General features: G+C 45.4%; 1 protein-coding gene across 7 annotated transcripts in view; it reads right to left on the minus strand.

Moving 5' to 3' along the window:
* The window catches only part of FAM227A (family with sequence similarity 227 member A), a 76821-nt gene that overhangs the window by 18745 nt on the left and 45883 nt on the right, over positions 1–12193 (minus strand). For all 7 annotated transcript variants that reach the window (XM_053226797.1, XM_053226796.1, XM_053226799.1 and 4 more), the window contains 3 exons: positions 11593–11687; positions 4043–4200; positions 1988–2140 (listed from right to left, as the gene is read on the minus strand). In XM_053226797.1, coding sequence (XP_053082772.1) covers positions 1988–2140; positions 4043–4200; positions 11593–11687 — 406 coding nt within the window. The remainder of the gene's footprint in view (positions 1–1987; positions 2141–4042; positions 4201–11592; positions 11688–12193) is intronic.

Here is a 12193-nt window from a genome sequence, read left to right on the forward strand (position 1 = left end):
ACTAACGCCACTATATCACTTTGTGTCTGAAGTAGTTACCTATGTGTTCATGGTTGTCTTTCTCTCCTATTATGGCAGATACAGATAGCTGCCTAGCCAACAGCCATTCTCTCTCTCCCTTGCTCCCTGAATCCAGTGTTATTTTGGGTAATGAAGTGCCCAGCGGGTCCTGCTCTGGTCCAGTCATGGACATCTAATTTCTCTTTGCCAGCTGTTTCCTAAGCTTCCTTTGTGGCCAGGATGTCCCTGTGAAAGAGTTACGGGAGCAGGCAAAGGAGACACGAGAGGGAGAGACACAAGGAGCGAAAGAAGTTGTTCTCTTCTTTACAGAGAAGTGCCAGCTATTAAATGGGGAGGGGATGGTGGAGGCGGAAGATGGCCCTTTTGCAAACCCAAATATAAGAACTGATTCGGCAAAGACCATCCAGGGATGCTAAAACCACTGGGCGAAGATGTGGGGAGAACCTATTCATCCAGTCTCAAGGAATCACGTCGCTTATTACAGACTAACGACACAAAAATGGAGTCTACGGTGGAGAGGCCCGGCAGAGACCACGGGTCTGGCTGACCTGACACCGAGTGTCTCCCGGTGTTGTGCCGTGTGTATTCACAACATTGTCTATGAGGTGTTCTTGGCAAAGAGATCTTATCTGAATCCTATCAAGCACCTAGGATAGCCCCGATGTCCCATCTACAAGAAATATAGGATAGGGGCGCCTGGGTGGGTTAAGCATCTGACTTCAGCCTAGGTCACCATCTCGCCATTTCTGAGTTCGAGCCCCACGTCGGGCTCTGGGCTGACAGCTCGGAGCCTGGAGTCTGCTTGGGATTCTGTGTCTCCCTCTCTCTCTGCCCTTCCCCCACTCAGGCTCGCTCGCTCTCTCTCTGTCTCTCTGTCTCTCAAAAATAAAATAAACATGAAAAAAAATTTTTTTAAGAAATAGAGGATATATTGGAATAAATGATACCCTGAAGGAATAATCAGAAAAATCCAGAATGTGGCTTGAGTCTTTCAAAAAAATCTATGTCATAAGAAACTAATAATGTAATAATTGATTCAGGGAATAATAACGAAGCTGGAGGAAGAGCACCGGTATAGATTAAAAGACACCAAAGTGATATCACAAAAATTATAATTCCCAATCTTTGTCTGGGAAGCAGTCAAAGTAGGACCAAAAAGGATATTCTGGGCACCACTGGGGAAATGAATTTGACCTAATTACTACAGAGAGAAAGAAAATGTGGCAAAATGTGAATAATTGGTAAACACAGTGAGGGCATACAATGTTCACTGCACTGTTCTTTTAACATTTCTGGAAGGTCTGAACATTTTCTAAAGAAATTAAAAATATTGCAAATGGCTGGAGGCACAGGAAAATATCCATAATGCGCTGCTAAGCAGGAAAAAAAGTCTAAAAACTAGGTTGACAGATTGTCTAGATTGTAAACTAGATTGTTTAGAGATACACCTCTACGGACCCAGGAGAAAAGACTAGGTCTTTTTCTAGAAAAATGTTGGCCAGGTGCTTTTCCAGGTCTGTTTGTTTCTTCTCACTGAACATAAATGATGTTGTAGTTTAAGAAAAAAATAACTTTCAAGGAAAGATCCGGTCTCTGTTTTTCTGGGGTTTACATTCTAACCACAAGAAAGCTGAATGTGCTTAAGAGAGTCCCAGGGCTAGGGGCACCTGGTGGCTCAGTCGGTTAAGCATCAGACTCTAGATTCCGGCTCGGGTCATAATCTCACAGTTCGTGGGATCAAGCCTTGCGTTGGGCTCTGCGCTGACAGCTCGCAGCCTGCTCCTGCTTGGGATTCTCTCTCTCTCCCTTTCTGCCCCACCTCCCCACTCCCTCTCTCTCTCTCTCTCTCAAAATAAATAAACTTAAAAAAAAGATAGTCCCAAGGCTAGGCCTCCAATTAAAACCTGCCACGTGTGACAATAGACAGGTGCTCAAACAATGCCCCTTCCCTAAAGCCCTTAAATACCTGAGGAAGTTTTCTTGTAGTGCCTTTAGGTATTCGTGAAAGTAACTCCATTCATTCCAGTGGAGCCAGTTCAGCACGCGAAGGTTTTCCTTCCGCTTCTTCATGTTGATCAGGGTCAGTTCGATGACCTCGGCGTACGTCAGGATGGACTCAGTGGCTTCAGCCGTCAAGGAAACTGCCACATTGTCAGTTGGTATTATTGACTCTGAGCCTGATCAGCGGGATGGCCTCGTGCATGGCCGAGCCGGGAGCGGGGGGTGGTGAGATGGCAGAGTGGGGAAAATGACCTGCTTCTGGACCAGACCACTGGAATCTGAGCAGGAAATGACTCCTGCTCTTTGACCATGGCCTACTTTGGAAGGCAAGAGGCTATCCTCCCCAATAAAGCCCTTCTCTCCTCCCGCTGATGGAAAGGCTAGGAAATGCTTTCTTGGGACTGCCATCTAAAATTCCCACTCTGTCTGGTGACAGATGGTAACTACACTTATTGTGGGAGGTGCTTCATAATGTATAGAATTGTCAAGTCACTGCGTGGCACACACGAAACTGTTACAGTATTGTAAGTCAACTACACTTCAATGAAAAATAAACAAATAAATACAATTCTTACTCTATTGTCACAGTGGCCAAGAGGAAGGGATTCCAACTTTCCTTTCCTTTCCGTCCCAAGGGCTCATCCTCTATATCATGTGTGTACGTTGAAAAATCCTCTGTGCCTCCCCCACCTCTGTGCCTCCCCCTCCCTCTCTACCCCTTCTGGATCCATCAGCATCTCACACGTTTGGGATCTCAAGTCAAGATAAGTCATTGTCTACGTCTCCATTTTCTCCTCTGTAAAATACGGGTAATCATTCCTACCTTAGATGATGTTAATAATAATTACGATAGTTATTACCTATTTAGAGTCAGCCATCTACCACATAATCCTGGTCACAACTCTATTGGTTTGGTATGATTATCCCTATTTGAGGAAGGAGCTGATCAAGACATTGAGCTCAGAGGTTAACCTGTGCACACGAGACCTTAAGGCCGGTGGCTTGCTGAGTCGGGACTCAAATCTGGGGCTATGTGTCCCCAGCCCAGGCTCCTTCCGCTGCATTCCACTGTCTACTGAGCAAAGAGGTGATACATGGGAAAGTGCTTTATGAATAATAAAGTGCTATGAAATGTGAGCTATTATTCTCTGCCTATAGGCATATAAATACATTTGGGGATATGAGCTCTACCGGGCAAGAGCTGCCCAGTCCATTCTGGAAGCTCTTCCTGCTGGGAAACGGTGTATTGACAGGTAACATTCAAGCATTTGTTACCTGCCAGGCACTATGGTAAGCCTGTATGGCTGTTGTGCCTGTATTCTGCATAACAGCCCTAGAAGGCAGGTGTCGTTATCCTATTTTATAGATGGAAAACAACAACAACAACAACAACAACAACAACAAAAACGAGGCTAAGAGAGAAGCTGAGCCTTGTCTAAGGTCACTCAGCTGGTCAACAGTTGGGTTGTTATCTTGAGTCCAGGTTTACCGGATTCCCTGTTCTGACCCCCTACGGCAAACTGCTCGCTAGGACTCAGGACACCAACATGTCACATCTGTTTTCTTAAGATCTGAGCCGGTTCCCCAATCTTTAAGATAAATGCCAACAGGGCCAGGGATTTGCTGATGAGCCTGGAGGAGGGGTGTGTGTGTGAGGAGGAGGTTAGAACAAACCCATACCCAAAATCCTGATCGATACACACTCTAGGGTCAGTGAGCCTCTGGGAGGCATTACTGAGCTGCAAAATATGTTTGAACACCTAGTTAGCATTCACCCTGGTAGACAGGAAGAGATTTTGCACACAGGGAAATTTAACTTGCCCAGGATCCTACACAGCTAGCTCATGAGGCAGATTTGGAACTAAAACGACCCTTAGGCTCCTATCAACGGCTATCCTTGATGGGCACCTACTAAGCGCCAAGCACTGTGCTCAGGGCTGGGTACCTCTCCACACCCTTGTTTCTGGGAGAAGCAGAGGCCTGGTGTAACGTGAGCCCTGCCCACTGGAGGAAAGGATATGGGATGCTCTTGGTTTTTTCCCTTCTGACTATCAACACGTCTTTGCCGTGCTGCTGCAGACTGGCGTGGTTCTGGAGGAAGTGCACAATCAGAGGGCTCTTCCCGTAAATGTTGAAGAAGTTCAAAGTCAGCTCGGGGCTTTTGCAGGCTGGGTAAGACTGAATAGGAAAGAGAGAGGGAAAAATAAGATATTGTCATTTTTACAGCCTGTATTAAGAAATGGAAAGGTACTCATCATATTCTTTGTCCAGTAACTCCAGTTTTAGGATGCCATCCTAAAGAAATTACACCAATTAAAGAAAAAAAGATTTAAGTACTAAATCAGATAGATATTTACAATGGCAAAAGATTAGAATAAACTGAGTGTTCAAGAAGATGTTGGTATCTCTACCCCAAGAAATAGTTATGCCACTATTAAAGTGTTTATCAAGAGTCAATACTAAGGAACTGTTTCATATCTGATTGTACATTAAAAAATCAAGATGCACCGGGGCACCTGGGTGGCTTTGTTGGTTAAGCGTCTGACGTCAGCTCAGGTCATGATCTCGCGGTTCATGAGTTTGAGCCCCACATCAGGCTCTGTGCTGACAGCTCAGAGCCTGGAGCCTGCTTGGGATTCTGTGCCTCCCTCTCTCTCTGCTCTTCCCCCTCTTGTGCTCTGTCTCTCTCTCAAAAAATAAATAAACATTTAAAAAAATTAAAAAAAAAAAACCCCAAGATGCAGGGTGCCTGGGTGGCTCAGTTAGCTGAGCATCTGACTCTCGATTTAGGCTCGGGTCATGATCTCAGGGTCGTGGGATTGAGCCCCGTGTCAGGCTCCACACTCAGTGCGGAGATTCTCTGCCCCTCTACTCTGCTTACGTGCTCTCTGTTTCTAAAATAAAATTTTTAAAAATCAAGAGGCAAAATTGGGTAGATGGTATTATGTATTTTCTTTTTTTTTTTTTTTAATGTCTATTTATTTATTTTAAAGAGTGCGAGTTGGGGAGAGGGGCAGAGGGAGAGAGAGAGAGACTCTCCAGCAGGTTCCATGCTCAGCACAGAGCCCGACACAGGACTTGAGCCCATGATGGTGGGATCATGATCTGAGCTGAAATCAAGAGTTGGACACTTAACCAACTGAGCCACCCAGGTGCCCCTGTATCTTTTCTATGAAATAAATCAGTTAAAAAAAAAGATAGACGGGAGACTGGAAGCATAGTTACCAAAATGTTAACGATTCATTCGGCAAATATTTATTGGGTCCCTACCACGTGTATACACTGTTTTAGGTGCTGGGGATTCAGCCGAGAAGACAAATTCTAATGGAGCTTGCATTACAGTTGAGACAAAGACAATCAACAAACCAACAAATAAAAGAATAACATGACATTATGGAATAATAAGTGCTTCAGATAAGGATCAAACAGGTGGGGCGCTTGGCATGTGACTCTTGACCCTGGATCTCAGGGTTGTGGGTTCGAGGCCACACTGAGTATAGAGATTACTTAAAATCTTTAAAGAAAAATAAGAGAAAAAAAGAAAAAAAAAGAAGTGGGGCAAAGGGTGGAGGGTGGTGGGAAGGGAGACGGGGGAGGAGAGGGATCTTTTCCATGAAGTGGTCGGTGGCGGGGGCAGGGGGGGTGCTGTGAAAAGGTAAGGAACCACAATCTTTTTGTAAGTGTGATAGAAGCCACCAGAAGGTTTGAGCTGGGGCTCAACGTAATCGGACTAATTTCTCTGCAGATCCCTAGGAGGGCAATGTAGAGAAACTCCTGCAGTGGGTGAGAGGGGATGTGAGGAGTGGTTAAGAGGTCTCTGCAGTGGTTGGGGGGTGTTGGGTTAAAGAAGCAATACATTTTATTTAAAGAAGGAGTTATAATTTAACTAAAAAACTCTGCCTCCTGCATAAGGGCTATGACGACGCCTGAGTGCACTCTTCTCTAAGCCTTTTTGGATCTGAATTGCTTCCTGAGATGTTTCTTCTGTCTATAACAGTCTCTGAACCTCGTCATTCGACATCTTGGGACAGAAAACTGATGGTGGTGGGAGCTGTCCCGTGCATAGTAGGAAGCTGGGCGGCATCCCTGGTTTCTAGATGCCAGTAGGATGCCATCTCCTCCTTTACTCCCAGCTGTGACAACTGGAAATGTCTCCAGGCAGGGGCCAAGTCTCCCAGGGGGCAAACTTGCCCCTCCCCAGCCCCTATGGAGAATCACTGTTCAACAGCAAGATCCCACTGGGATCACAGAAACTTGGGGCTAGTAAGGAAGCTACACATCACTTAGCCCAAGACTCCTAAACCCTACGGCCTACGAGGGGGCAAGTCTGTGTTCACTGGTCTCCAGTGAAATGAGGGCAAGAAGGAAAAAAAAATATTGTCGTAAATCTGACTTAAAGTGAGTGTGAGTCACTTTAAGGACGTTCTTTTATTCTGAGATTCCCTTTTCCGCTTTTTTGTATTAATAACCTTCCTTCTATGAAATGATGGTGATGGCAGATAAGCGGTCATTTTGCTTTAGTGAACTTATTTGGTGAAAAACAAATTGTTTCCCACAGTCTAGAAGATTCCAAAGTGGACCCAGGGTCCACTAATCTCGTTCCCCATTTATCCTAAACTTGTTCTTTTGTCTGCCCAGAATCCACCCTCCTTTCCTGACAGCCCCCGATTCTTGCACTGGAGGGAGTTCACCTGCCCTCCACTGCCTTCAGGCTTGTGGGGACTTTAAGCCAAAAGTCTTGCTCCCCCAGGGTGCCTGGGTGGCTCAGTGGGTAAAGCATCTGACCGGCTCAGGTCATGATTGCTCAGTGCATGAGTTCGAGCCCCATTTTGGGCTCCGTGCTGACAGTGCAGAGCCTGGAGCCTGCTTCAAATTCTGTGTCTCCCTTTCTCTCTGCCCCTCCCCTGCTTGCTCTCTCTCTCTCTCTCTGTCTCTCAAAAATAAATAAACAATAAATAAACATTAAAAAATTGTTTTCAAAAATTATTTTAAAAAATTCTTGCTCCCCTGTGAAGGCCACTAGCAGGGCCATCAGGGGGGGTCTTCAGAGGTTTCACAGCTTCTTCCGGAGCCTGCCTCTCACCCACCCAGCTAGAACCAGGGCACGTGCAATAAGCTTGGTCAGTCAAAATTCCCGCTCCTGGGATTTTGAGTCTTGACTGGGGTAAACTGTAGACTGGAAACACTTCGGGGCTCACCCATTCCAGACATGTTACCTTGAAGAGATGGTTCAAGGGTTGGAAGGGCCATGATTCTTCTCCTGGTCCCTGGACTCACTTCAGACTTTCTAGCTACTCGATGTTCTTCTAGTCTTTGCTCACGGTGGCCAAGGCCAGATTTTGGCACTTATAAGCAAAGAATTCCAACGAATATACCTCCTTTTGATAATATTAGCAAAAGGGAATGGTCCATTTTTGCTTCCCTAACTCTGGAAACAAGGAACATATTACCCTCAGAAGCATCCACTTCCAAGGTTGGTAAGGACCTGATTTCTCCTCGCAGGGAGGAGGCAGGGGAGGGGCCTTGGGTACTGAGACCTGGGGACGGGAGTGCGAAGGGCTGGTCCTAGCCACAGCACCGGGCAAAGGTGGGCCAGTGTGCAAGAGGAGAGAGGTTCCCAGACGTCAGATCCAAGGGGCAGGGAGAAAGCAGAGTAGGGGCTAGGGTGAAGGGTTGGCATCAGAGACCTGGCAAGAGGAATGAGTTTCAAGAGGTCTGAGAGTCAGAGCTGGAACAAGCCCTGCGGATGGTCTGCCGCAGAGCCAGGGGGTAAAGCTGGTTTAAAATGACAACTTGGACCCTGAGGAAGTTCTTTCTTACCCGAGATAAAAATCTGACTCTCTGTAATTCTAACCGATCTTCCTCCAGAACCACGTGTTATGGAATAGTCCTTAAAATATCTGAGGAGAGCCCTTGATCTTCTCTCATTGTTGCCTTCTCCAACCTAAACATCCTTAGTGTTTTCGATGACTCATGGACAGGGGCGCCTGGGTGGCTCAGTGGGTTAAGCGTCTGTCTGACTTTGGCTTGGGTCACGATCTCACGGTTTCTGAGTTCAAGCCCTGCATCAGGCTCGCTGCTGTCAGCACAGAGCCTGCTTGGGATCCTCTGTCCCCCTCTCTCTGCTCCTCCCCCACTTGCACTCGTGCCTCTCTCTCTCTCTCTCAAAAAGAAAAGAGAGGAAAGTGGAGGGTGGGTCCAACTGGTGGGGCAACTAAAAGGTTTCTAAGAGCAACTCACTGTTCTTGGCCCCACTGTGATGAGGTCTCCCTTATTCTCACCTCTTTAAACTTAGTGATACCTTCTGTCTGCACGACACATACACAAGCCTGTGTGGGCGATTTTTCGAAAATGAAGGGAAGAGGGGGGTTGCATATTTGGGCCCATGTGGTAGGTGCACAGCACATGCAGGACAGAAGAGGGGCTGGGTGCCAGTAAGCCCCCCAAGTTCACAGACATTTGGGGAGAGGACTGGGCTTCAAACAAATCCTGTAACAAATGCTTGAGCCGATCTTTGGCTAAATTCAAAGGAGCAGAGTGACCCCTGGTGACATTCGGTTATGTGAGTAACGTTTTTGTATTGCGAATAGGTGATCATATAAAAATATTGGGGAAAAATTGGGAGAATATCTCACATAATCATAGAGTGATAAAGATCTTTCTTAATAAGAAATGAAATCAAGAAACCATAAAACAGAAGACCAATAAATATGGCTCTTAAAAAATTATAAGTTTCTCCCCCCAAATTACATTTTCTCACATAAAATACCATCATTAAAGTAAAAAGATTAAATAGTAAACATTTTTGCCAAACAGATGACAAAGAATTGAACTCCTACAAACGAATTATAAGCAAAAGACTAAGAACCTCAAAAGTTGTCCTATTTCTACTAAGAATAGAAAAAACAAAAACGGGGCAGCTGGTAGCTCAGTCAGTTAAGCACATGACTTTGGCTCAGGTCATGATCTCACAGTTCATGGGTTTGAGCCCCACATCGGGCTCTGTGTTGACAGCTCAGAGCCTGGAGCCTGCTTTGGATTCTGTGTCCCCCTTGCTCTCTGCCCCTCCCCTGCTCACACTCTATCTCTCTCTCTCAAAAGTGAATAAATGTTAAAAAAAAAAATTGGGGGGCATCTGGGTGGCTCAGTCAGTTAAGCGTCCAACTCCCGGTTTCAGCTCAGGTCATGGTCTCGTGTTTCGTGAGTTCGAGCTCTGCATCAGGTTCTATGGTGACAGTGCAGAGCCTGCTTGGGATTCCCTCTCTCTCCCTCTCTCTCTGTCCCTCCCCTGCTTGCTCTCTCTGTCTCTCTTGAAATGAATAAATAAACTTAAAAAAAAAATTTGAAACGTTAAAAAAATTTTTTTTAAAAGAAGTTAGACACAGAGTTACCATATGACCCAACAATGCCACTCCTGGGTACATACCCGAGAGAATAGAAAAAATATGCACACACAAAAACTTGTATGTGAATGTTCATAGAAGCAGTGTTATTCATAGCAGCCAAACGATGGAAACAACCCACATGTCCATCTGCCAGTAGATGGATAAACACAGTGTGGTCTAGTCATACACGGCATGTTATTCAGCCATAAAAAGAAATTAAGTACTGATACCGCATGGATAAAATTTGAAAACATTATGCTAAGTGACAGAAATCAGTGATACAAGGCCACCGATTGTATGATTCCATTTATACGAAATGTCCAGAACAGGGAAATCTGTACAGGCAGAAAAGTAGATTGGTGGCTGAAGAGACTGGGGGGACAGGGGACCGGGGAGGGACTGCTAATGAGTATGCACCTTCTTTTTGGGGTGATAAAAGTGTTCTGGAATCAGAGAGTGGTCATGATCGCACAACTAAACTAAAGCCCACTAAATTGTACATTACAATGCTGAACTGTATCGTATATAAATTGTATCCTTTTGAAAATCTTGGTTCTACCACCTACTAGCCATTTGGCATGAAGTGAAATACTTAATATTCTGAGCCTAAAATGGGGATAATAAGTAAAAACTACTTTTCATAGGGTTGTGTGAAGATTAAATGAGTCAATACATATGACGTGTTTAGAATGATGTTTGGCATACAGTAAGCACTCAATAAATGTTGGCCATTATGTGTTAGGTTGAAAAAGCAAAATGAAAATAGTGTATATTCTATTGTGGTTTGTATATATAAAAAAAAGGTTTGTATTCCTTGACATCCGCCCGATATTTCTGGAAGGATATATGGGAAAATAGTGTTTGCCTCTGGGTCAGGGGCATAGGGTCTGGCGTGAAAGAGAAATTTACTTTTTATTACGTGCCCTGCAACGCTGTTTGATTTGACCATGGGCAAAGAACAGGCAGCAGGTTACACCCAAGCTGTGCCTCAAGTGGTAGAATCACACGTTCGCTCCTCGGTCAGGAGTGTCCCGCGGGCCCCCGTGAATAGTGTACTGAGCTAGCTCTCCTTTGGCACTTCCCTTCCCCTTGCCTCTGCCAGGCCGTTGGCTCTCAGCTGCTTCCCATTCCTGTTAACATCCACTCCACCCGCTTGGCCTCCCCTCCCCACCAAGCTGGGTCACAGAGTAGGACACGACTGTTGGTCACCCACCGCCAGCCCTGTCGGCAGGAAGGGCCCATCACCACTGCTGGACTTTATTTTCCCCGTTTTATGGAAGGAGGTCAGAAAAGTTGAGTCACCTGCTCAAGTAACACAGCTGAAAAGATTCAGCACCAAGATCTGAACCCATGTCCGTCTGTCTTTTCCATCACGCCCTGCCCTACTTCTCAGAACGTCACCGCTAAATGCTGAGGGGCAACAGGCAGTGGTAAAGTATGGAGAAATGAAGAAGGCTCTAGAACTGAAGGCTGAAGGTGCCACTGATGTAAACTACCGTCCGCAGAGGTTTGTGGGGAAGAGCTAGGGGCGGGGAGGAGAAGAGGAGAGAAAACACATTAATCCAGGGACTTTTGAGTTCGGGGGACTTTGCTAGTGGCAAAGCTCAGTGATTAACAGCTCAGGCTCACAGTCTGACAGATCCGTGTGCAACTCTTGGCTTTAACACTCATCGGCTTTGTGAATTTAGACAATGCTCTGAGCATCACTTTCCTCACTAATAAACTGAAGAAGACTAGGAAGAGTTATCTCAGAGGACTGTGACAGTAAAATAAAATATACTGCGTGTACAGGTTTAGTTTAATGTCTGACATGTAGTAAATGTCCATTACATGTTAAATATCACTATCTCAGGTGAACCTCATAAGAACGCCATGACCTAGGAATTACTGTCCCATTTTCTAGAGTAGGGCAATGAGGCTCAGTGCTCTCTTCCCATTACACCAAGGCTCCTGAATTTCAAGCAGGTAATTTAAATCCCTGGAGAAATCCAGGTAAAAAGCTCAGTCAATGGGTACCTACCTCCACCAGGAATTACTCTCAGGAGATTTCCTGACTATATCACCCACGTCTGTAAGAAATACCCCCATTCTGACCCTGACATCTTCACAGGGCTGGCTTTTCTCCCCAGATCTCCTAGCCCCTCTGAAATCATCTCTACTATTAAGTTTCCAATCATGTGCTCACCTGCTTGGGAAGCATATTCTCAAATTCTCTTGCTTCTGATATCCTCTTGACTTGTTTTGCAGCTTTCCTCAAGACCAGAGTCTGCCGGCGATTCTCTGTCAATATAACGTTGGCAAAAAAAAAAAAAAAAAAGAAAAAAGGATCATTGGAGAGCATGTATGGCAGATCTCCGCTTCCTAATCGCATGAATTACCTGGGTGTATTCAGGTCATTGGGAAATAGTTCAGGTAAATTCATACAATCTCACTTGTACTTTAGCCAGATATATACCTGCGGCCACACATTTGTCCCTCTACTTATCTGTCCATCCATCCATCCGTCCATCCATCCATCCAACAAACATCCACTGAGCATTTACTATGTGTTAGGTCCATGCACGGTGCTGGAAATAGACTATCTTCGAGCAACTCACAGCTTAGTGGGAAAAAAAAGACATGCAAATAACAAGTGTAACACCAACTCAGACGCCATGCATACAGTTCTCTACAAGTTACACCATGGCCAGAGAATAAGGAAGGAGAGGGCTGATGGCTTTAAAAATGCTAAGCAGCGGGGTGCCTAGCTGCCTCAGTCAGTAGAGCATGCAATGTCTTGATCTGGG

Source organism: Acinonyx jubatus, chromosome B4 (genome assembly GCF_027475565.1).
Source record: "Acinonyx jubatus isolate Ajub_Pintada_27869175 chromosome B4, VMU_Ajub_asm_v1.0, whole genome shotgun sequence".
NCBI classification, from domain to species: Eukaryota; Metazoa; Chordata; class Mammalia; order Carnivora; family Felidae; genus Acinonyx; species Acinonyx jubatus.